Source organism: Lissotriton helveticus, chromosome 2_1 (assembly GCF_964261635.1).
Source record: "Lissotriton helveticus chromosome 2_1, aLisHel1.1, whole genome shotgun sequence".
NCBI classification, from domain to species: domain Eukaryota; kingdom Metazoa; phylum Chordata; class Amphibia; order Caudata; family Salamandridae; genus Lissotriton; species Lissotriton helveticus.
In genome coordinates this window covers 1,110,572,405-1,110,598,997 of record NC_136059.1, presented here as the reverse complement: position 1 = coordinate 1,110,598,997, position 26,593 = coordinate 1,110,572,405, and the positions used below count along the sequence as shown (strand labels likewise).

General features: G+C 44.2%; 1 protein-coding gene across 2 annotated transcripts in view; it reads left to right on the top strand.

The window, feature by feature from the left end:
• Window positions 1-26,593, top strand: part of RIC1 (RIC1 partner of RAB6A GEF complex) — an 882,831-nt gene that overhangs the window by 493,482 nt on the left and 362,756 nt on the right. Inside the window, exons 5-6 of one of the 2 annotated variants that reach the window (XM_078675923.1) lie at window positions 7,340-7,482; window positions 24,433-24,566. In XM_078675923.1, coding sequence (XP_078532049.1) covers window positions 7,340-7,482; window positions 24,433-24,566 — 277 coding nt within the window. Of the gene's footprint in view, window positions 1-7,339; window positions 7,483-24,429; window positions 24,567-26,593 lie in introns of both variants that reach the window. The other variant, XM_078675922.1, reaches the window with a different exon arrangement.

Sequence of the window (26,593 nt, the reverse complement as noted above, 5' to 3'; positions counted from 1 at the left end):
GCGTATTTATTTTATGCAGCAATCGTTGGCAAAGCCAATAGTCCTGGCTTGTTGTAGTTATAATGTTACTTGATGTTTCCATATTTCTGGATGCAATGACAGAAACAGCAAAATACCAGTTGGGCTGCAAACTATGCTAAGCACAGTTTTTAGCTTAGGTGTTTTTAAGCCACGCCCTCAATTACATCGGCCACGCCCCTTTGAGAGACCCCTCAGTTTTTTTTATCCCACTTAAAGCCCTGCGGACACTGCAAGCTATAGGGGCTGTGAGTGTTGCAACCCCTCCTCTCTGTGGCAGTGCACCCTCCGTTCCTGGTGCAGTGGTGATGGGCACTGGGCCCTTATCCCAGGAGCATAACATAGCTCTTGGATTTTAGAATTAATACCTTCTCTCACAAAATCCGGAAACTGCGGGAGATAGATCTCCTCCCAGCAGCAAGAGCAGTGACAGCAGCAAGAGCAGTGACAGCAGCCGTCAATGGGAGCAGTAGGGGCAACCCCGCCTCCCAGGAACACTGCACAGCGCTGAATATCATAGGAAATTAATTCCCACTTGTGGGGGACATCGACAAGCGGTGGGCGATACCCACAGTGCCTCTCACGCCCCACCAATGCTGGCATAAAACCGGGAGCCTGACGCCTCTTTTACCCTTCTCTCGCTTTACACTACAGCAAAAGGGGGCCAGTACTGCCAGAAAAAAATGCATGTAAGGCTATATTTGGGGGGGAAAAGAAATCCGGGACTAAACAGGATCACGAATTCCGCTCCAGATATATCACTAGCCCCACCCTCAAATAAATAACCCAGGATATGTAATCTGGCCAGGCGTGCTGCGATAGGGGGGGTCGTGCGGCTACAGAGCCGAGAGGAGGGTGTCTATGGAAAATAATCCCGCACTGTAGCACTCGGAAAATCAGAGCAGACATCTGGCGTCAGGGCGGGCCCTGCGTTCACGCACACGGCGGAAATGCACCTTGCACGTGCACCAAGGGACGCAGAGACACAAGATGGTGAACCTGGTTCGGGTTTAGATCAGCTGGAGGGGTGTGGCGGGCAAGGTGGGGAGGGCAGGGAGTGGAAAGCTGAGGAACGCACAAGGCGACTGAGCTCGATAATGTGTGCTGAAAACGGCACAGCGTGAGTATTGTGAAGTTAGCGTAGTGCCGCACTCCATTGATGTGTGCGCTGAGGGTGAGAACACGTGCAGGATGGTATGTCATACGTTTTCATGAGCATTTTACCGAGTGCACGCGGCACATTGGGGTTAATGCTATGTGAGGTATCGAACGACATCCATGACATAAAATGTGTATTCAAATTAAACATTCTTGTAGTAAGCATGCAAAGACTGACTTGACAAATGCATCTTAAGGTACAACGCTTAGCATACCATAGTAACATGGTAAAACGCCGTACTGTCATATGTACCATATAAAGTATCAAATCTCAGAAAAATAATGACAGTTGCCTTGTCAAGTGGAGAGTCGGACTGTGAAAAGTGCCACATGACGTGTAATGTGACATCTGCCAGCAGTGCAAGGGCAGGAAGCCGCAGACACCACTCTGTCCCCTCTTCTGCCGCTTAGTACCATCCTATCTGTCTTGCCTTGGAATAATGCACTCTCCATTCGCTCTATCTCCCTGTTTCATATTTCCTCCTGTCACAACCCCATCGCTCCCCACACATGTGCACCGAGTCCCTTCTACCTCCCCGGCCTTCCTGGCTCAGGCTCCCTCTTCTACCTGTACAACAATCTGTTCAGCTGCCGTGTCTTCCTCTCCACCCTCTCCCTGCCGCCATCTCTCTTTGCCTTCCTAGTTCACATCTTCTCATTTCGCCTTCCTTTACTTCTCCTGCCTCTCTGGCCCTTCTGCCCTTCCTTCTCTTACGCACCACAGCCTAGTTTTTTCCTCTATGTCCTCCTCGCATCCTGAAGCTTGTGCCCTTCCTCTTTTTATTGCATTCACCCCTCCTTCTTTCCTCTCTCTACTTACCTCTCAAACACTACCTTTCCTTACCGCCCTTCCCCTGCTCTCACTCGCCTTCCCTTGCTTCTTCGTCTTTCTCCTCCTCTCGCCGCTCTCGTTTTCTTGCACATTCATTTCTTCCTCTCTCTCTTTCCTTTCACGTCCCCCTTTCCCTCCCTGTGCGTGCTTTCACCTCTCTTTGCCTTGACTGCTCCCTCTCTCCACATCTGCCTCCTCCCCCACGCCCTCGCCTTACATCTCCCCTCCGTGTCTTCCTACTCCCTCTCCCACACCCTCCGCTTCTCCTGCCCCTGACCCGGGCTGCTCTCCTCCCTCCGACCACAGACAGGGCCCCCAGCGCCGCTTCCCCCGGCCTTACCTGCGGGAGGGGGTCGGGGCAGTCCGCCAGCCTCAAGCTATCCAGCGGTCCCGGGTGTTTTTCCTCATGTGGGACGAAGAGGGGGGTTCCCGGCCGCACAGCCTCCCCCTGTGTGGATGCAGCGATCGGTCAGTCCCAGACACGAAAACGCGATTAAATGGCAGCGATCAGAAAGAAAACAATCCAAGGCGTGAAAAGGCTGCCGTAAAAATGGTAATCTCAGCGGTTATTTTTTTTCTTCTTAGTTTAAAAAAACAAGGAGGGCCCTTCCAGCAAGGAGAACGAGGCAACAATGACGAAAACCGCACACACAAAATAAATAAAAAAAAAGGGGCGGAAACAACTACTGAATCCCTCCCCTCCAGGACTCCGTGACTGGCCTCGTGGTTGCCATAGCAATGTTTCTGGAAATCGGCTTGCGACACCAGAAGACAGGTCACGGAGTCCTGAAAAGGAGGGAGTATAGCAGATAAATCATCCAAACAGGGGCATTGTCCAATGGCAGGCCTCCATTTCGCGAGGCCGGCCAATGGCAGATGGGGCGTGGTTTCATGCCCCTTCTTGCTTACAAGAACTCTCGCCTGCAACAGCGCATGCGCTGCAACGCAGGCTTCGACCTAAAAAACTAGAGTTAAAGTGGAATTGTTTATAATTTTCAGTCGAACAAAACACCGAAATTCGTTAGTTACAGGAAAACATAACCTGCCCCTATTGCTCTGCTCATAACCTCGCATGTGATGTCATTGATGCATCATCGGTGCCATGACTATTTGCACCATATAACACCTCATTGTGTCCTCATGGTCTCAGCCCCCTTATATCAAAGCAACTGCGCAGTGTGTCAGCTATACAAAAGCAAGTTGTGGATGCAAGACCTTGTCTAATTGAATCTCCCGCATCCGGCCATCCTGCCACTGAGCTCACTTACTGCTCATTTACTGCTCAGGGTCTTAGTAAGTGAGCACTGGGCTCAGATCTTGAACCTGACACCTAGCATATGACTGTGCTCAGCAGCACTGGAGAGCAAGTTTGGGGCCTTCAGCGAGGCCCTACACCAACCCCATTCTAACAAAGCTACTGTGCCTCTACTTTGGCCATGGATAGCAGTTTTTCAGTCTTGGCCCTTTGGCAGCTACTGTGCACTTTGCAAGACGGTCTTTCTTGCACAGCATTCGGGGCACTTACCTCTCTTGTCAACCGTGTGCAACACATGGTCTTTGATTGTGGATAGTCTTACTGTGAAGTTTTGGGCTTTTAAAAAACTTTTTTCAGGATTCACCATAAAAAATAAATTAAACGTAAAAAATCTGCAAACTCTGGATTGCGTATCTGATACTAGGTCTGTGAGTTCTACAAAAAATGTGATGCTTTCTTTGTTTTGGGGCTGTGTCTGCGCTTTTAAAGCCCCCACCTACCTTTACCTCTACCTGACACCTTAACCCTAAGATCACCGTTCCATCTGATTACTTCTAACCTCACCATAATACTTTATTAAATCCCATCAAAATGTTATTTTAATTTAAATACTCACACATATATTTATATTATATATATATATATATATATATATATATATATATATATATATACACAAACACTCACTCATATTTGCACGCACACACACACACATAAATACATACATACATAATTTCCTGTGTAAGAAAGTAGTACATGATAGAGGATGCACAATATAAGTGAAAACCCATTATATATACTTACCTGCCTGGTACTTACCTCTGTGGTTAAGTCTGCGGTGTAAAGGTAATGCAGGGTAAAGACTGTGTGCTAAAGGCTACATATCCCTTCTAAGTATATCCAGAGTTGATCTCCACTGACATTTCATTTCATTCTAATCAATCACCCAATCAATCACCCAATCACCTCATGTTCTTAGAGAGGTCACCCCTGCCACAGTCAGAGGTTCTGTTTATTTTCTCATGACATCTGTCCTTGGGATCTAGAGCATGAGCACGGCTCAGATCTTTTTCAAGTTGTGCCTTCGTTCTATCGATGGCCATCACAAGACCGGAAAATCATTTGATGGCCCAAGTAAGTGACAGAGAACAAAGTTGTTGCATCACCAGGTCGTCCAGTTCCAGATCCTGTTACCTAGGTACATTCACGGAGATGGTTTCTTTTCTGTAGTCACCCTCCCACAAAAACATAAAGGAAGTACCAAATGAGTATCTTCTATTCTTCCCAGGTTGCTCAATTTCTCTCCCTGACTCTGACATCTATGACGTCTGTGGACTTGATCTCTCTCCAGGAGAGTTTAAGCATGATGCCCGAGCCTGGCTTCATTCTGGCTGTGCACCAGCCGCTGCAGAACTTGTTTCTTACATTTCCAGCCTTTATTACTCACCCCACTCAATTGGCTAAATTCTCCTAGGCCTGGTTGGCTATGTTCTGTGGCTCCCTCTGTTGCCCTTTCTGCCCCCAAGGCAGTTAAAGTACTTTTGACCATGTCGCCACCCATGACCTTAGAATCATAGCCAGTTGAACCTGTTGATATTCCTGGCTCCATTCTCCAGCATTGCCAGTCTTACAGACAAAGGCCTGGTGAGTGTTTCTGCATCAGTGTAGGCGTTGGTCATCTGTGGCACTGGCTTCAGATCCACTTCCCCCACAGGGCCATTTTCTTCAAAGAGGAACACACAGTGAAAGCCACCATTAGCGTTGAACCTCTGTGCAAGTCACTACCGCTGACACCACATTTTCTTGCTCTCCTTCTGACTTCAGCTAAATGACAGATCGGCTTCTGAGAGTAAGAAGATAGATAACCCCCCCTTCCCTCACATTCTGATGGAATCTCTATTTAAGCCTGTGACATGCCAGTGGCTTAGATTCCTCTGCTGATGTTGACCTTGAATACTCACAGGGTTTCTTTTCGCTGGACATACTTTATTTTAATGTGGTGCTATTCAAGGCATCTGGAATGACAAACCTGCCTTTATCCTCTGAACAGGTGGAAGCAAACTTTTTGATGGAAACCCAGTTTCTCCGCATCAAAACACTTGCTGCCTTTCAATGAGGTTCTGTTCGATCTGAGTGTTACTGCTTGGAAAAAGTCGGCCTCCACTCCAGATCATCAGCTACCAAGTTGCCCGCCACCATTTCCCGGCTATGGGCTGTCCAAAATGTTTATACTCTCTCCCTTCGCTTGAGGGCCTTCTGTCACAAACTTCCTCACGCACCGTACTTAATCCCAGTTAGTTTTCACCAACTCCATTTATTAGTGAGTGGAAACTGATTGAAGTGATGGGAAAGAAAGGTTTCTGGTTGGAAAGCCTGGTTGTTTGTTCCAGCAGCGCTACATGTCTTTTGGCTTTCTGGTAGAATACCCTTTGGGAGATGGAGCAGATGGTGGTTCTCTTATAATCATTTATAATATATTTTCTCCTCTAAGTACCCCCGTTTTGAATTATATATGTTCATGTATTTAGGTGTATGTTTGAAATATAAATGCACATTTATTGTTGTTCATTTCAACATAGCAATTCTGCCTGTTTTGAATATATTCATGTTTTTCTATATGGTTTAACTTGTCTTTCCAGTAATTGTTTTTGAAACAAATGGACAAGGCTTCATAGCAATTGCTATCTTAATTTCTCATTTATTGATTTGAAACAATATGCAGAGTTTCACAGAATGCACCTAAGAGATGGGTTAGTTGAGTTTTACTATTAATTGTTTATTTGGAAAATGTTCAGCAATGTTTACAGAATATATAAACTAGAACAGAGCGTTATTAGATAAAGATGGAAGTTCATACCATGGTTTGGAGATTGAGGGTCATTCAAGCTTAAGTAGATTAGGGAAATGAGTGACTGGGGTTACTGCTGTAAAGAAGTCATACATCATCATTACTGTGCAATTCTTTCTATTAATCTTCCTTCTGACAAGTATCATTTGTATCTTTATTCTTATAATAGTTACTATTCATATTGTGTGCACTAAACCTGGAAACTGGAATACTATTTTCTTGAGTGTGCCTATTCATGATGAAAGTGGGGTTGATTTCCACTAACTACCTTTCTGAAGTCTTTCTTACAAACCTGATCCTAAAACACACTTCACTCAAGTAATACTCGGTGGGTTTCTGGGTGGTTTGAGTCCACTGGGTTCTCTGCCTCCTATTGATGCATTGTCCTTAGAGCCAGATGGTCTAGAAATCTCAATTCTGTTCTGTTCCGGAGAAAAATCCAGAAAACATATTAGTTCCACTTCTGTCAGACAATGTGTGTTTTTTACCCATTAAGCAACTTCTAAGATCGGGGTTTGACACCATGGCTTCGGATGTCAGGTGCTTTGGTTCCTCCGTGTCCATATGTAGGCAAACTTATTTGTGTTCTACTGGCCTCTTGGGAGATGTTCAGTCATACCTGGTGGATATGTTCTTTAAGGGCTCCCGCCTCTTTGGCGTAAATGCAGATTCATCCTTGGAAAGATTTAAAAGTTAAACACCACTGCTTGCTCTTGGGGCCATGTCCTTTCTGCTCAGCAGTGCCTTCAGCAGTTCAGGGAATCTATAGGCTGCTTTAGAGCATGGCCGTACGGACAACGCAAGCATTCGCCCATCAAACCATTTTAGTGCATCATTGGAGGAGTACATGTACCCTGTAAATATGAGCTAACTTCCTGTCTAATGCCCTGACACCCTATCATTATAGACTGTTGGGTCTCTCAGATTATAGAGGGGTAATCTCCTCCCATTTCAGGTATTCCTTCCTGTAATTCCTTGTCATTACTTGTTATCATATACTGGTCCTTCAGTCCCTTAATGGGTCTTTTGCATTTTACAGTGGACTCCACTCTCTTGTCACTCTACAGTGCTGCTGTTTATCATGCCTTTGTCACCTGGTGCTCACATTAAGGGCACAACCATGTTTGCAGCATATCTTTGTATGCCATGTTAAATAATCTACAAATTTGAAAGTACTGTGGTTTGACTGTATGGTGTTATGTGACATGCTAACATTCTGCTTTTATAGTTTGCAGTCTATGCAGGAAGATCTCCTTGTTGCAACTGCTGATGGAGTGCTCCACCTCATTCACTGGGAGGGAATGACAAACGGAAGAAAATCCATCAATCTCTGTACAGTTCCATTTTCACTTGACCTGCAATCTTCTCGAGGTAATGTTCACTTGTGCACCACTAGTTGACATTGAAGGAGAACACGTGAGATTGACGTAGAGGTGGCTTACATATTTTGATACTAATTTTGTAAAACAGGGAGTGTTGTACATCTTTTAAATTTTACCTTTCAACAATTTCCCATCGAAAAACTCAGATACTTTGAAACTATCCATTTGGCAATGTGGATGTATTGCTCATTGCCAGTGCATGTCACTCACGTTCCTCCTTTCTGGTTTCTATTAAATGCAGTTATTGTTTTCCATTGGGCTTGTAAGTTGTTTTTGAACATTCTTCCGATAATAGAGCATATTTGTAAAGTGCATTCTCGCCCAACAACTGAGAATACTTAATGAGCTTGATGTAAGGAGAGGGTTGTACTTGAACATAGATAATGCAAAGTACCTTACGCTCATTCTGTATTTCTTACTATTGATCACAGTTGACAGTTTATGCAAGTGACAGCCAGCCAATCTCCACTTAGGTGATCCCACACATTTGATTTACAGACAAATGATATGTCTCAGCGGGACCAGCTATCCAGTCTAAAGTAATGTTCTTGCAGCCTGACCCTGTTACAGATTCCCTTGATGTGTGTATTCTGCTTTACAATGTTTTAGTAAATGTTAGCTTGTTTTTCATGTTCTGTTAAAAGCATTTAGAAAGTGATTATCTGTAATGAGGCTGTTATGTGGCAATGGATTCTAAACAATAAACAACTGTGTCCCATGCATTGGCACACTCTGTTTGTATTCCTCCATTCATTTAATTTGGATTGAAGAAGAGTCAGAAAGCACAATCAGGATGGCAGACTTAGCTAAGTGGTCTATATTGCCTTTTCATTTTGTACCTATAATCTTGCAAATGATTCAGTTAAACGCTGTAAAAGAAATGTCTTCTAAGGTTTGCCTTAGCAGCAACCAACTATTTCCGTGGAACAATAAACACAAGTTCGTAGTAAATCAATGCTAAAACATATCCACAGTATTCCTAACATAAAGCCAAAAGCCCTGGACTCTCCAAATAGGGTGTAGGGCTAGGAGAGTAGTGCTAAGAGACTGAGAGAGAAGCAGGCAAGCAGTGCACCATGAACATTCCAGAGGGTTGCAGTGTTGATTGGCTCAATGGCCAAGAGAAGCTCAATACTCCAAAAATGAGGAGGAGCAATTCGGGTGGTAAGATCCTGAAAATAGTGGCGACAATGCCTCTAGAGAAGATCACTTCCCAACATCATGTATCTTGTCAAAGACTTTTTATATGGCTTGTTTCTTCAAACACACATTAAACACTATACACATACATAGAATAAAGAATGACATTCCTCCACCTCTTTAGAGGCAGCAATAAAAAAATCTGAATCAGATGATTTCAAATGACCCATCATTTTGGAAGTTGATGAAAATGCCAAAAGTACTTATAATACTACAGGATTCACTAAATGGAGAATTAGCAAATTCAAACAAGCAAGAAAATGCGAAAGACTATGCAAATGCGAGATTGGGAACCGATGGAAGTTGCACCTGGTCTGATCGAAAAGGACAATCACTTCATAATAACTTATAACGTTTTTCAATACTTTATAGAGCAGAACATAAAACCTGCTCCTTTCGTCATCTTCATCATCTGATAACCACCTTACATAAATTTCTATTATTCCGTAGACCTGCTGAGAAATTTCACATTGAAGTGGAGGATTCAAACTCTTTATTGGAAATCTAGGTCGGCTTCACTATTGGAGAAATTGTTTATCAATGCCCCCCATTTCAAACATTTTAAGGAAAGGTTCTAGAAGCCACATTTAGCGTAGTAGGTTGATGATTCATTAAAAAATGTCAAAAATGAACCTGACAGCAAGATCCATAATGGCATTAACTGCATGTACACAATGAAGACGTGATACACAGTCCAAGATATGCTCACAAAACAGGCCTTTTAGGAGTCAAGGCGTGTTACCTGAAGCAAATTTCACTGTGGCAACGTAGCGACCTAGGGAAGTAACAGGGCTGGAACCAGAAGGGGTTGTCTAAATCACAGCAATTACTATGGTATGGACCCTTGACCCCACCATGGTTTTAGTGAGATCATGAATTTATACTGTTGCCTTAAATAGATGGGTGCCCGTACTGCAACCTACAGTTACAGTATCCAATTTGTTTTGTTGCAGTAAATGTACCTCTAAAACATAAGAAGAAAAATTGAGAATACAAGGCATTATCAATAAGGCAGGAGGTAAATGGCCCTCATGGGCAAGGAAGCATTAGAAAAGATACTTTCAGAGAGGTCCAGAAATGCATCCCCTTCACATCTGCTTCCAAACAAAATGTCTCTCTCAGCCCAGTTCTAGAAATACAGCATCCCACTCACTCTAAAATAACTTTTCTACAAAAACCCTTCTTTCGGATAAGTACCCAGTTATTTGGATATGTATTCACAATGCATTACTTACTTGCGTCAGACAAAATTAATTATGCCACGTTTGAACAAAGTTACTTTAGAGTTTGAGTTAATGCCAACCTCTGATCCATCCCTGCAAGGGCACATCTGCAACAGATTAGGGCTCGAAGGAAAAGTTACTTGCATGTAATCAAAACTTTGCAACGTGTACAGTTATAGTTCAAAGTGATACAAGACTACTAATCGAATAATTGTAGGTCATAATATCCTAATTAATGCTTAAATGTTAGGTAAAAAATATAATCAAAAGATGTTGCAGATGTGTGTGTAATTGTCTAGCAATGTTGAATAACCATTCAACACGATAATTTGCCGTATACTTGTTTCAGTTGTCTTTCATGTAGCCTCTCTCCTCAGTCCAACCTGTCAGTGGATGGACCTTTGTTTTGCATTCCTAATGGTGGGGCCCTGATTGGTATCTAGCTTCAGAGTAATTAAAAAGTCACAAATTGAGACCAGGTTGTTGCCCGTAGAAGCACAAGCGCGATACAAAGGACCCAAGCATATATCTGCTGAGACAAGACCTGAAGAGCTACATAAGAGGGACTGATATTCAAGCGAGGTTGCCATTTGCGACTCTGATATTATGAGTTTCATTGTGCTATTGCTTAAAGGAGGTAGTAATGGGCTAGTTTTTAGGTCTCGGTCTGCGTAGGCTGCACTTGCGCAGTCTCGCCGGCGAGATCTTATGTTTTAGAGTGTGGGGCTTGAACCCGCCCCTCTTCTCCATTGGCTGGCTTCCTAAACGGAGGCCAGCCATTGGAGAAGAGGGGCGTCTGTCCATTTAAGCCCCGTCTTTTTGGGATTCGAGGGCGTGTTTTTTCATGTTCTTTCTCTCCTCTTCCCATTGGCTGGAATTTTACATTCCAGCCAATGGGAAGAGGAGAGAAAGAAAACCACGCCCCCGAATCCGAAAATGACGGTGCGTTTGTCCGAGGCATTTCTGCTTGACCTCGGAGAAACATGGTGGTGGTTGTCCGATGGGCCGCGCAACAGACGGAGACTCCCCCCGATTCACCACCCCCCCCCCCCCGGCCGGTAAGTTTTCTTGCCTCTGTTCCCTGGCTGCGCTTGTCTTTTCATGCCTCTGTTTTTTGCCTGCACTCGTCTTTTCTTGCCTCTGTGCCCTGGCTGCGCTCGTCTTTTCTTGCCTCTGTTCCCTGGCTGCGCTTGTCTTTTCTTGCCTCCACAGAGGGCCTGCACAGAACAGTAGCAGCTGCCCAAGCCGGCGCTGAGGCAGCCACAGGAAGACAAACTGCAAACAAAGAGAGGGGTCCCCGCACCGTGCACTGCCCCCCGGCCCCCTCCTCGGGCGGCAGAGCCCCGCTAGACCTCGTCTGAAACCTCCTCGCAGGCTCTGCTTCTCTTCTCTTCTCTTCTTCTGCCTCTGTAGTCTAAAAGCAGCAGTATATCTCTCAATTTACTTTGTTTTTTTTTTACTTCTTTTTTTAGGTCGAGCCTGTCCCATTCCGCAGGAATGGTTAGGATCGAATTCATGTCGGCAAAATCCTCTTCAAACTAAGGGGTTTCAGCCCGGCGTTTTCTTGCAGTTCACGTGAACATGCACGAGCATTCACGGCCAGGGCTTCTCCTCCCCTAGCAGCACTCCTCCCACACCAGCAACTCCCCCCTCCCACACCAGCACCTCCCCTCTCTCTCCCCGCAAACACAGCCTTGCCGTAGCAGCACTCCTCCCACAACAGCACCTCCCCCCTCCCACACCAGCACCTCCCCTCTCTCTCCCCGCAAACACAGCCTTCCTTTCATTTCTCCTCCCCCTCCTCAGCCAGCTTCCCCCAGGCCGTGTTCCCTCAGATATGCTATTGCATATCGTTTGCTACCTCTTGTATTTTGTTGCTCTTGATACTTGCACAACTGTCACTATTGTCTCATGTAACGTAACGTTTGCTTTTGTAACATGCTCACTTGTAATTTTGGCTTCATGTATCTAAAAACGCCTCCCTCGCGCTCCTTTCTCCCTCTCTCCCACTGCCTAGTCCTCCCACCCCCTCCCTCTCCAGCGCGCGCTCCACTCGCATCTGCCTGCTGCTCCCCCGCCCACCCCCCCCCACTCCCCCAACCAGCAATGCCGAGAAGCTTGTTTCCTCTAAGAACATATCGTTTGCTACCTCTTGTATTTTGTTTGCTCTTGATACTTGCACAACTGTCACTATTGTCTCATGTAATGTAACTTTTGCTTTTGTAACATGCTCACTTGTAATTTTTGCTTCAGGTATCACTACTGTTGTCCGCACTATATAACAAGCATTGGCATAGCCAATAGGTCTCGCTTGTGGGACCCTATAAGTATTTAGTTTTGCAGCACAATATCCGAGTTGCATAATCGGATATTGTGCTGCAAAACTAAATACTTATAAGGTCCCACAAGCGAGACCTATTGGCAATGCCAATGCTTGTTGTGTGTGGGACTGAGAAAGCCAGACATGTTTTAATTTGTATTTTTTGAGCGCTCCTACGGATTCAAGATCTAGATACTTTTTTTTCCTCAGGTGAGTGCCTTTGTGTTTATGTATCTATTTTATCCATAAAACCGAACCTGTATTTCTGCTGTTAACATTCTCACTTTGCAACTGGAAAGCGCGTGAGGCTGCATTTTGAAGGGATGCTGTGAAACAAGAGAGGAGTTTGTTCTTCCTTGGTTCAGATGCTAGTGGTATTTTTGTTGGGTGAGTGTGCGTTCCTGATAGCACTGGAGCTCCGGGTTGGCAGCTCCTGATAAGGGGGGAGAAGATTTTTGTGTATGACGGGACACTGTTGTTGTCTCGAAGCATTAAAAGCCCGGAAATGGGAGCTGAAGTGAAATAATAAACTTGGATCCACTGAACTTCCCGTCTTTTTCTGTTGCTTTGAATGAGAGTTAATCAGCTGTGGCGGCAGGAAGCACGCGCCTTGGTTGTAAACATGGCAGGCAACTTTCAGGTTGCTGGTGGACAGGCGCCCGAGAAGCAGCTACCAGTGTGACTTGATAGACATTTGTAGATATGTAACGTGCAACGCCAAAGGTGGCTACTAGTTACGTTTGAATGCATTACATTTCTCCTACCGTGAGGATTTTTTTAAATCTCCCAGTGGCTGGCATGCTGTGCAATTCGTGCTGTTTATGTGAAGTACATTTTCTAAGGACCTAAGGTATAGTGTGGGTACGGTTTCGCTGTTTTAAACCGCGTTTGCTACAGCACGCGACTAGCTTATGCTTCGTAATTGCTGCGATGCCGCTCCCGATGTTTTACAACAGAAAGAAGTTTCAGCATGGTGTAAGATGAACACGTTATGATACTGTCCGATAAAACCGTAGCGCAGAAGTGACAGCACCTCCCCCTGACTTGTTTTCACTTCCTGTGTTACCATTGGAACAAGCGGAGGCTGCTGAATGCTGCTACCTCAGCCGTCTTTTGGCCCTTCTGACCCAGTTTGAGTGGCTTGAGTGAGATCGTTTCAGGTACAGCACACACTACTGTTTTCCAGTCGTGGGCTTCTCTTTCGTTGCTATGCAACTGTTCATTTGAAGAAAACCAACTCATGGAGTATGCTGGAAAGGTGATAGTGGCATGATTCAGTGACCACTGTCTTCCAGTATTAGCCATGGCATTTGAACACCATCTGCATTTTTCAGTTTTTCTGCCAATCCATGCCTCTTTCTAGGGACTGAGTTATTCAAGACCGTGGTGCTGAGGCACAACAGCATTTGACTACATTAAGTAGTAGCCCAGGTAGTCTTTTATGCACTCTTACATGACTTTGTGAATGAGCCCAAACACCTTATGTCCCATTAGTAAAATAGCAAAGAGGCACACTCCTTCCTGTTTGCACTAGTTTTATATGAATATTCCCTTAATGCTTCCATTTTACTCCAGTTTTAAACGTTTGTGGGTCCCAGTTCCCAAGGGCACATGAGTACGTACTTTACATGCTCGAAAAGTGTCTTGGAGATTAGGCCCAAACGTAGAAATATTTCTACATCTGAACTGCATCCATCGCTGTTCGTGTTACGCTCAAGTCAGTTCTGAATGAAACTGGCATGAGGCAAGAAAAAGCATGGACATTTCCTGAATTTCTTTGACGTTATCATTAAGAACTGAACAAAAACATTGACTTTGATTTTCTTGCTGTGCTTGGTCTCTCTTTCCAGTTTGACATTGCTATACATCTTTACAAAATCTTTGCCTGTTTGTTTTACAGTGTGTGGCTCTGTGTGTGTGTGTGTGTGTGTGTGGCTCTGTGTGTGTGTGTGGCTCTGTGTGTGTGTGGCTCTGTGTGTGTGTGTGGCTCTGTGTGTGGCTGTGTGTGTGTGGCTGTGTGTGTGTAGCTCTGTGTGTGTGTGGATGGCTCTGTGTGTGTGTGTGGCTCTGTGTGTGTGGGTGGCTCTGTGTGTGGGTAGCTCTGTGTGTGGGTAGCTCTGTGTGTGGGTAGCTCTGTGTGTGGGTGGCTCTGTGTGTGGGTGGCTCTGTGTGTGTGTGGCTGTGTGTGTGTGTGTGTGTGTGTGTGGCTCTTTGTGTGTGTGGCTCTGTGTGTGGGGCACTGTGTGTGTGTGTGTGTGTGGCTGTCTGTGTGTGTGGCTGTCTGTGTGTGTGGCTGTCTGTGTGTGTGGGTGCAAATGCAATAGGTCTCGCAATTGCGAGAGATTAAGCTATTGGCATTGTAAATGACAATGCCATTTATTTATCTGTTTTCAAAACCAACACATAAATAAAAAAATCGTCATTTACAATGCCAATAGCTCTAACTTTTGCAAAGGCGAGACCGTTGCATTGTAAATGCTTGTTCCTCTTGTGAAACCACTTAATGGACTGTTCTCAACTGGGCGTGTCTCCCCTTAGAGGCGAGGAGAAGTGTGAGTGGCAGTTTAGGCACAGCACATATTTTTGTACATCTGAAACTCCTCTGGGGTGAAGATGGGTTAACTTTGATTTCTCTTGAGTAGTGCAGGTTTTTTTGGTGTTGGTGATAAGATTATACTGGGGCGACAAAAGCCCCTGGAGTTTGTGTGTTGGGTGGAGTGAGCAAATGGTTAGAGGCTAAGGTTAGTAACTGGTTTTATTAGTTGAGGGGTTTTGTTGTTACTTTAGCTGTAGTAGGATATGCAGTTTACATACAGCCAAATGGCAGGGGTAGATAATGGAGCTTGTCTGGGCTGTTTCCGCATATAGTTATGGACATTAGTGGCATGAGCCAAGACTCAGATTGGCAAGGTAGATGATTGATGATGCTTGGGACACTGGAGGGGAAATTGGACTTTTTGTGTTTTCATCCCAACCTTCGCTTTAGAGATTTGATTCACCTTGAAGATTTAAGTGCAATCCTGGAGGCGGCACCAGGCTACAAGGGTGTATACGGTGACTTTACTGCTGCCCTGAAGAGGAACTGGGATTTTTGCAGTAAAAGTTGGATGGACACACTTAGGGACCCAACCCAGTTGACCTGGGCTGCCTCCTTCTGACTCAAGGTCGACAAAGCTGGCATCCACTAACTATATTACATGCATATTTCTCAGCGGCACCCCAGTCCTTTTACTGCCTCTACTGTTTCTTTGTCCCACACCCTGATGTTCAATGGGGTTCAGATACTCCCCAGCAGACTCTTAGACCGTGATCCTTCGAAGCTTGACCCTAATTTGCCAAGAGGTCTTTAGCAATTAAATACACATTGAGTGACATATGTTGAATTCTCCCAGTACATGTGAGAGGAAATGCAGACTTTCTTCTGACTGAACACTGGTACGACCCGATTTCCATGTTTGCTGTGGGAATCCTGTGACACACATTTGCTGTGGAAAATCGGTGATCCAGGGACGGCCAAAAAACACTCAGTAATGACAGTTCTGCAGTGTTAATCTTTTCTGAATTTGCATGCTGTGCATTACTCGACTATCTACTTGTTTGGGCTGTAATGATGTATTTAATATTCTTTTTCTCTTTTTGGTTTTTAACATACGTCGGTGCTGACCATTTGGCTATATGTCCCACCTTGATGTCAGGTGTACACCCTAAAGGCCCCTGTGATTGGTTGCCATCTTTGTTTTGTTTTTTCTGCCACTGGGTCTTGAAGCACGGACAACAGCCCTGGATCGAGCAAAAGAAACAATACACTTTTGTCAAAGAAATCACTGAAGTAAAGATAAAAGCTTCAACAGCCGATAGGCATTGAGGTAAAAGGCTGAAAAACAGTGGGGAGTTTTCTGAGGTACCCACAAGAGTAGCAACCACATTGGTCAGTGAATGTAAAGAGGATATGGAGCAAACAGCGTTTCACCTCTGCCCCAAGTACCATCGCAAATTCTCCCAGAGGGACAGTAATGAGGTTTGCAACCTCTATCTGCCGTGAGACCATTACTCAGAGGACTGCGACGCCTGCTCAGAGTTTCAACCCAATACTCTGAAATTGAGGGCAAAAAAAAGGTGAGCTCTTCACTCGATGGCACAGTCACAGAAGATAAATCCCAGAGAGGAACTCTCAAGCGACGAAAGCAATCTGAATTGAACCCAAGTGCCACAGAGGGAATCTTCTGATGTTTAGCAGACAGTCAATCCAGAAAAGGCCAACCCATGAGGGACACAAGCCTCGGGTAACAACACCGTGCTCTGGCGCAGAGCCAAGCCTACCGGAGTTGAAATCCCCTAAAAGCGCCCCATTGCCAAAAGGTTCAACAGTCAAGGGAAAAAGGAAACAAAAAGAGCCACATGCGTCCAAAGACAAGGTCACTGCTGAAGACAAACCCTTCAAACTAGCCTTAATCCCGAAAAGTGATCGAGAGCAGAAGGGAGAAGGAACCTTACAAGCAGTAGCTTAGACACCGAAGAAGAGGTCTTCGATAATTGGCATTGACTAGGAAAGACCTGCGGCAGAAATAGAACCTCTGCTTAGACAAAAGGAAGAGTCTGACAGCTCCTTAAAGGGATACAGGATCCGAACTTTGCCTCCTTGAGGCAGTGACCTTCCGCAGACCGAGACATTGGTAGATCAGCCAGAGATGGAACCATTAACAACCTCAGAGCCTGCTGAGGAGCCAGAAGAGGAGATGTACACATGTGGATGAGACAGAGTAGGGCCAGTATGACTCAAGTTTTACAGCGCTGAAAGGTTAATGAATGAAGGGTGGGAAGATGTTGAAACGCTGTGCAGAGGAGGGGGTTGACACATACCCCTTGCGGCAGTCTCTTCCAGATGACATTGCTGCATACAATGCAGTCATCAAGCGGGCTGGAAACAAACAAGCAGTGAAACTGGAAGAGGACCAAGCTGAATCCTGTTTCTTCTTCTAAACACTTGCGATCTCAGAAAGGAAAAAACAATATCTCCCAGTGTTTCCCAAATATCCTTGAGCGGGGGAGAGAGGCATTCAGGGAACCAGCACCCCAAAAAAGGTCAAAAAGAAACCTAAGCAATTATCCCAGGACCCAGCATACATCAGAGTTATAGCCACGGCAGATTCCATCATCGTCACCACTGCTCAGAAAAGGACAAACAAAACGGCATCCAGAAAAACTTCTGGAAGGCCGTCCGGCCTAACTGCGTCGGTCCACCTCACAGTCGATGGAACGGATGCCATTCAAATTCTGTCCTCTGTGCCACGCCAAGTATCCTAGCATCGACTCGCACAAAGTGTGTAACTTGTGCTTGTCTCTGGAGCACAACAAACAGGACGGGGGACACGTTCAGATCGTCTCAAAGAAAATGCTCCGCGATCATCGGGCTCGACTTCGCAAAATGCAGAGCCAAAATGTCGAATACACACCGGACATCTTCGGTGAAGGATCCGAGCATGAATTTGACGCACAAGGGGCTGAGGAAGAACAAGAAGAACTTGCATCTATTCGGGAATCGAAAGAAGACTTGCCACAAGGGCAACGTCCCGTGAGTACTGAACACACCTTGGCCCAAAATCCACATCAGCCTAAACAAAAGGCTTCGGTTCCACCCCCACCTTCGGGCCACGGTCGGCACGATAAGATGTTTCTGACGCCTCGCCCTCCGGCTCGGCACAGAAACACTTCACTTAGCCTTCCGGCTTGGGATCGAGTCGGCCAAAGTCTGGCACCGAGCCGAAACCTTCAGACTCGAAGCCAAAAACAGCTTCAGAGCCGAAATCATTGACACCGAAGTCAAAGACTCCTTCGGAACCAAAACCTTCCGCTTCGAAAACTCATTCTAACTCGGTGCCAAAACCAAAAAAATGCTCCTCCAAAGCTGCAGGATGCGAGTTTCGACTCCTCAACACCTAAATCGGACTCAAAACGAAAGGCACTTTATATAAATCCAGATACAGGACGTGTTCTTACTAAATCGCTTCAGAAACGCAAGCCTGAGTCAGAGGACACTCTTTATCATATTCCTTTGAAGAGGAAGAATGTAGGTACTAACCCCTCTCCTCCTCCCCCACGTTCCCCCTCCACCATCTTCTCCACCTTTGGAGCATTTACTCATTACACCAACTAACTCTCCACCACCACCTGATAATACTGATAATGATGATGAAAATAGGGGGCAATATTTTATCAATAGATTCCTAGAAGGATTACAATACTGATTCATCCACAGATAACGACCCATATCTTTACCCTGCAAAGCCTTCCCCTCCTGACAACAATGTAGGATATCTAGAATTACTTGCTAGAACTGCAGAATATCCTGGAGTACAGTTACACAAAGAATCTCTAGAGGAAGATTTCTTATTTGAAAAGCTCAGTAGCACACAAAGGGCTATCCAGACTCTACCTATGCTCAAAGGTAGGATGAGACATTCGGATGATATTTTTAAGACCATGTGAGTGCTTGCATTCTCACCCCCAGAATAGACAAAAAATATAAGCCTGCTCCCTCTGATCCAGTCTTTATTAAAGGTAAGTTCCCACTAGACTCCTTGGTTGTCTCTAATGCCCGTAAACGGGCCAGCTCACAAACTACAGGCGATGCCCCCCCTCCACACCTCCAGATAAAGAGTCAAAACTGTTAGACGCCTCTTGTAAAAGAGTAGCCGCCCAAGCAGCAAATCATTGGTGCATTGCCAACACCCAGGCCCTCCTAGCCAGGTATGATAGGGTACACTGGGGCGAAATGGAGCAATTGCTCCAATATCTCCCACATGAGCATAAAGCAAAAGCTCAAGATTTATTCAGGAAGGGAAGCTCATCTCCAATTCCTCACTTAGATGAGCTTTAGATGCTGCAGACATCGCAGCTAGAGAAATCAACAGTAGTGTGTTATTAAGGAGGCATGCATGGTTGAGGATTTCTGCTTTTAAACCTGAAGTCCAACAGTCTATTTTAAATACCCCATTTGACATGAACATCCCTTGTGGGCCCCAAGTAGATAAGTCATTGGAAAAAAAGAAAAAAGCTACAGAAGTAGCCAAGTCGATGGGAGCTCTGCAGTCTCCTTCTAATCGTGGCTCCTTTCGTCTCCCCTTCTACTGTGGAGGGTCAAAAACTATGTCTCAGATAATACAGCCACCTCGTACAAAGGCAACCATCAATCTTCCTCTACAAGAGGTTTTTTTAGATGAGGATACAGAGTTAACAACAGCAAAGGTTAGGGCAAAGGTTCCACACCACCTAATTCCGCCTCCCCCTACAAGCAGTGACTTGCCTACACTTCCCCTCGATCATTTACCAGCTGTCGGAGGGACGTCTTCTACAATTCCTCCCCATTTGGCAATCTATTACCACAGACAAATGGGTGTTAGGAATTATCCAACATAGTTATTGCCTGGAACATACCAACATTCCTCCAAACATTCCACCACGGTCTCACAAAATGTCACCAGAACATTTATATCTACTCCAACAACAGTTCCAATCTCTCTTGTCCAAAGGAGCCATAGAGCCTGTACCATTACAATATCAAAGGACAGGTGTTTACTCCCTGTATTTTCTAGTTCACAAAAAGGACGGCTCCTTGAGACCTTTTCTAGACCTCAGAACTAAACTGCTACATACTATCAGAGCATTTCCACAGGGTGACACTTCAACAAGTGCTCCCGCTTCTATAGCACGGTGATTTTATGTCTACGCTCGACTTAAAGGATGCATATTTCCACATTCCAATCCATCCGCCTCATCGTAAATACCTCAGGTTTATGATAGCGGGTCATCATTACCAATTCAAAGTACTATCATTTGGAGTCACCACTGCTCCCAGGGTATTTACCAAATGCCTGGCACTAGTCGCAGCACATCTGAGAAGACAGCACATCCACGTCTTCAATATTTGGACGACTAGCTCATCAAAGCCAGCACTAACCAAATGTATCTACAACACACTCAAACCACCATTCACTTCACTAACTAGGGTTTACAGTAAATGGGTTGAAGTCTCTTCTACAGCAAACACAAACCTATCTGGGAGCCACGATAGACGCTCAAAAAGCTCTAGCCTTTCCCAATACAGCAATGATTCACAATATTCAGCCCCTTCTCACTCAGTTTCAGCCCAACCAATCATTACCAGCAAGAGTATTTATGCAACTGCTAAGGATGATGGTGTCTTTCATCGTAATTGTTCCCTACACAAGACTGCACATGCTTCCGTTTCAAGAATGCTTAGTAGGTCAGTGGAACCAGTCGCAGGGTCAGTTGACCGATCTAGGGTTGGTAGATTGCCGCACCCATCGTTCTCTGCACTGTTAGAACCCACAGAATGTATCCAAAGGGCTGCCCTTTCTCAACCCCGTTCCACAGACAGTGTTAACCACAGACGCATCACTCACTGGTTGGGGCGCTCACCTACAAAGTCACACGAGCCAAGGATTATGGAGTCTAAAGTACAAGAGTCTCCATATAAATCACCTGGAGCTACTAGCAGTGTTTCTAGCGCTCAAAGCTTTTCAGATTGACCTAATGGACCTAATGTCCTAGTCCTCACAGACAACGTGACGCTATGTACTATATACAGAAACAGGTGAGGACACACTCTCTCCAACTGTCACGCCTAGCACAAGCCATTTGGAAATGGGCTATACATCACAACATGTATCTCCTGGCAGAACATCTTCTAGGAGTAAACAATCAGATTGCAGACCTTCTCTGCAGACAGAGACAGCAAATCCATGTGTGGTAACTTCATCCCCAGATTCTTCTTCCCTACTTTAAGGAATGGGAATTTCCTCACATAGACCTGTTCGCCACAGCTCAAAACGCAACATGCCCAAGCTTCGCCTCCAGGTTCCCACACCCGCTCTCCAAAGGCAATGTCCTATGGATGAACTGGTCAGGCATATTTGCCTATGCTTTTCCGCCTCTCCAACTCATTCCGTTGGTAGTTCGGAAGCTCATACAAACATCCCTCAAACTGATTCTCATAGCTCCCACATGGGCATGTCAACCTTGGTTCACCACCCTGCTGGAGCCCTCAATAATTCCACACCCAAAACTGCATCTCATCCCCATTCTCCTCATTCAGAGCCATGAAGAAATCAGGCATCCAAATCCCAAAAAACTCAACTTAGCGATTTGACTCCTGAAGTCATAGAGTTTGGTTTTTTACAATTACCACCAGACTGTATGAATTTCCTAAAGGAGGCTAAAAAACCTACTACCAGGACATGTTATACAGCAAAATGAAAACGATGTATTATCTACTGTAGCAATAACAATATCAATCCCCTTGATGCTTCACTGCAAAACATCATCTGTTATCTCTTACACTTAGAGCAATCTGGATTAGCCTACACATTCATTCGATTGCTTCAGGCAACAGTAGCTGCATACTTACAAAACAGAAACCAGTTATCTCTATGCAGGGTACCAGTGATTAAGGCCTTTATGGAAGGACTAAAGAAAGTAATACCATCAAGATTCCCACCTGCACCAGTATGGAATTTAAACATAGTCCTTACAAGGCTAATGGGTCCACCTTTTGAACCAATGCACAGGTGTCAATTACAATTCCTCTCATGGAAGGTTGCTTTTCTTATTGCAATCACTTCCCTAAGGAGAGTTGGTGCACTCCAGGGACTAACTATACAAGAGCTTTTCTTTCAACTTAAGACAGAAAAAGTGGTTCTTAGAACAAATCCTAAATTTCTTCCTAAAGTGGTTTCTGCTTTACATATCAATCAATCGGTTGAGTTATCTGTGTTCTTTCTTCAACCTGATTCTGTAGCAGAACGAGCTCTACACACACTAGATGTTAGAAGAGCTTTACTATATTATGTGGAAAGAATAAAAGGTTTTCGTAAGACAAAACAGCTTTATGTTGCTTTTTAGCTACCATACAAAGGCAATCCCATATCTAAATCAGGTATTGCAAGATGGGTTGTGAAATGTATCCAAACATGTTATGTGAAAGCGAAAAGAACCTTGACAGTACCCACTAGAGAGCGTTCCACCCGCAAAGTAGGGGCTACTGTGGCCTTCTTAGGGAATATTCCTCTAGCTGACATATGTAAGTCAGCAACATAGTCTACACCACACACATTCTCCAAGCATTATTTTGTAGATGTATTAGCGAGACAAGACGTCTTGTGTAGTTTCAGAAAGTTGGCCTGGGTATGCATTCTGCCTATTGCGTGCCACTGGCTTTGTGGTGTGTAACTCAAGTTTTATGATTACCATTTGCTGGCTTTATTTGCTTTAGGCTGTCCAGCTTGAGTTTGTACCTCCTCATGTCGATAACTGTGTTTACAGTATTCTTCCACAAACTCTTTTTCTGTATTAAACAGGCCTGTAAATCTTGTTCTTATCTCGTCACATTTGCTGGCCATTCAAAGACAGAGGTCAAATGTCTGGCGCGGTCTTCCAAGGGTGCTTGTTTTTATTGTTACTGAAACCTACCCTCCTCCTCTTGTTGTGAAGGTACCTCCGTGTCTGTCTGAGAACCTTTGATTTTTTTGGTACATTGTTCGCATGTTTGTGGCTTCATTTTGCCTCAGAAGCATGGTCAATTTGACAGTTTGTGTTCATGTTACGTTCGCTTCATTGCAGGTTTTGAAAGCTTTTTTGTGATTGTTTTATTTAACTTGTGCGTTAATATTAGACTGTCTGCCAAGATTGCAGTAGTTTTTAATTAGGTTTTTCCTCATTGGTGGTTGGCAAGAGCAGAAAATACAGATCTAATTCTATGCAGTACATTCAAAGAGATGCTGGCATAATGGCAAACTAGTCAGTTTATCAACCGGGCTGGTCGTCTGAAAGGTCAATAGGTTTTCCCGTGTCAGACTCCTTACATATGACTGACTCACTCCAGCCTGTTAGGCCTTTCCACAAATTACAGATCAGTTTATGTGCCAGTGTGGTCATGAGTTCATCTATGCATACTGCTGCTGGGTTCAAAGCATGACGACGGAGCATACCACAGAAAGCTGTCTTAAAGTAGCACAACAGTGTCTCCATGAAAGGTGTTCCTCGCCATAAAGACGTTCTTCGAGAGACAGTGATTATTCACCCATTTCCTTCTAGCCTTCTTGCAGTGACGAAGCTACTTCACTCTTGGCATAGATCAATGCTGACCTACAGGAACCCCAAAAGGAATCCTACAGAGTTGTGCACATCATGCTGCAAACAAAAGACATCTCCTGGGAGATGTAAATATTTGCCTTTATTTATCTGGGACAGGGCTTTGCATTCTGAATGTAAGTGTCACCCCGCTGATACGTACCACTTAATGACGGACCTTTCTATACTATGTATTTAGCCAACCCCTAACACTCTAAAGATTTATTAAAACAATACAGAGATCAACATCTAATGCTATTTTTGAGCAACAACCTCAGCAATGCCTGCATATCTAAGATCCTATTAGTTTACATGTTGGTAGCCTGTTCAATGGCGTAGATTTGCTCGCTCAATAAAAACATGCATTGGCATAGCCAATGGGCTTCTCCTATGTGAGATCTATTTGCTTTGTCATTATTTTTTTTAGCAATATTGTACAGCAGCGCTGGCTTCAGTGCAGTATGGCTAAGAGTCAAACTCGGTCAACACTGGCTGTCATACAGCTTTTTTTGTTACTTTGTCATGTTGCAACATGGCTAAGAAACATTGACAACGCTAATTGATATCACATAGGCAAGACCTATCGGCTTTGTCCATTCCTTTCGAGCTACAACTAGTTATGGTTCGTACTGCGTTACTGCACACTCTGTTCTATGTTTATATTTTGCAGACCACTACTAATTTTCTCTGGTATGCCACTGCTGTTTTGTAGAGCTGAAGTTAGTTTATTGTTTTAAATTAATGTACTGCTTGGTGTTCCAGTACTCAAAAGTAATTTTACAAAAATAACACCACCATTTGCAAAAGTAGCTGTAATTTATGAAGAACCTTGCAAATATTACCCTATAAATGAATAGAATGTCTGTTTTTTAATCCCATGTGGAATGCTTCCTCCCAGATAAAACTATCAAATGTTTTGCCTGTCTAGACATTGACACCTTGATGTCCAACTTCACTGAATAGGAATTAACAGAGCAGCAGAGACTACATGAGGTTTAATTTGTATCCATGCCTGAAACTTGTTCATGACACCTTCTTTTCTCAGCAGGTTCATTCCTTGACTTTGAAGATGTGTTCATTCGAGAAATGGAATACTGCGTGACACTTGATGGGTTTGCAGTGGTGTTTAACGATGGCCGAGTTGGTTTCATTACACCAGTATCCTGCCCGTTCACTGCTGAGGTACAACTTCTATTACATGTTGTATGGCTTCCTTTAGTGTCATAGTAATAACTTGTTTTTAAGTATCCCTGATTCTTTGCCGCACTGTAAAGAAGAGGTACCCCTATTACCAAACTCTGATACACCTTTTATTGACCTTGAAGGGCTGAGCCTAACCTCTAATGAATTCAAATGTTATTTTTATCAGCTGCAGTATGTTATATGTGTTAATTGTAAATGCAGTCCCACTTGTGTCTAAGCATTGCTCAGTTGATTTCTATTTTGTTCACATGTGCAGTTCCTTCTTTTTCCCCTTTCCATCTCCATGCTTTCCTAATAGAAATGGAGGGTGTGGGTTAAAAGAAAGGCAGGATGGAGAAGAAACCCTCAACATTAATTTAATTCTGAGACTTTAATTCTCAGTTCTCAACCCACATCACTTTATTTTCATTCTGAGCCTCTCTGCTTGAAGAAGTATATTCTTATAAAGTAGAGAACGTACATTTTTCAACCTATCCTGAAACAAATTCTGATTTCTATTAAGCACACTGAAGCTAAGTTTTTCATATCTTGCATTGCCTTTTTAAAGCCATCATCGTTGACTCTCAGTACTACTGACAGCAAGCAGTCTGAACACCAAACATACATCTGCCTTTTCCAAAACCGCAGGAAGTGGGCAACATAAAAAGAATCATTCGGACAACATCATTAATACATCATGCCCAGAATATTTGAGATTACTCTTTAATTGAAGGGTTGCATGATTCCCTCTGAAATAGAACTACGTTTTCTTCAATAGATAGGAAAATCTGCATTCTAGGGAAGATGGTAGTCAAGAGCTGTGCTCTTTTAAACCATATGCTTCCATCCTAGCCCTATGAGAGGGCTTACTGTAAAATATCTTAACCCTTAAACTCCAGACTCTCCTAAATGGTCAACCAGTGTGTTTTTCAGGATATCCTTCATTTTTGCTGCTGGCAAGAATGTCTTATATGCCTCAACCCCATGTCCTGAATGTTTCTCCAATCTGAATGTGTGTTTCTACACCGGCCTCGTGCATCTCCCACATAGCCAGAGTCAGTGAAGATACTGGAGCAAATGTTTTCATTAAGGAGATGAAAATCAAATTATGATTATTAGCTCGAAGCTCTCTCATTGGATCTTTTTACTATCACACCAAGTTTAGTATTTACATGAACACTGGGGTAAAAACACAGACATATCTGCCTTGGTTCTCTTGAAATATCAACCTTGAACCCCTTAGGTACGCTGCTCTCCTACGAGTGGTACAAAAGGGGGTGGTGATGGACGGAGCATCTGAACCAATCAAACACACCCAGTCAACAGATCTGGCTTTAATCCATGACCGTTTTTTAGCCCACTCTGCCACCCCAGTTCAGACATGGCCATATGCAAATCAGTCTGACCCTGTGCCTCATGGGGACAGTCCAGCTCGAACTGCCAAGGGTCAAAAGTATGATGTCCAACACCCTTACAGGAAATCGGACATTTATTTTTCTATTTATTTATTTTATTTTTAGTGTTTTCTATAGCGCGAACATGACCCTGCACAGGGTATCAGAGCGCTTTACAATAGCATATAAACAACATTCTTAACTTTACATGTTACTAGCCATAGGTGATTACGTATTAGCAAATCCGTAAGAGCTAACATAACCAAAAAGTTCACATATAGATTTCTATAAAGTCTTTGGAACTTAAATGAGATAAAAACTAGTATAACATTTCAACCTAGTACAGTGAGTTGCTTGTGTGGAAATTCTACCAGCCAGGCCGAATGAAATAAAAGAAGTACAGTTATAAGGATTTAAGGGAGATATTTCCTCATATAAAACGATTTTGCTTCCTTTTTAAATTTTGCGATGGTTGGAATTCTTCTCAACTCCGGGGGGAGGGCGTTCCAAATTCTTGGTGCCGCCCCTGAGAATGCTCGGTCATAAGTTCTTTTCTTATGGAAGCGCGCCGGTTTCAGTAGTAGATCAGCATTGCTCCTGGAGGAACGGGACCCTCCCGACAACGTGAGTTTC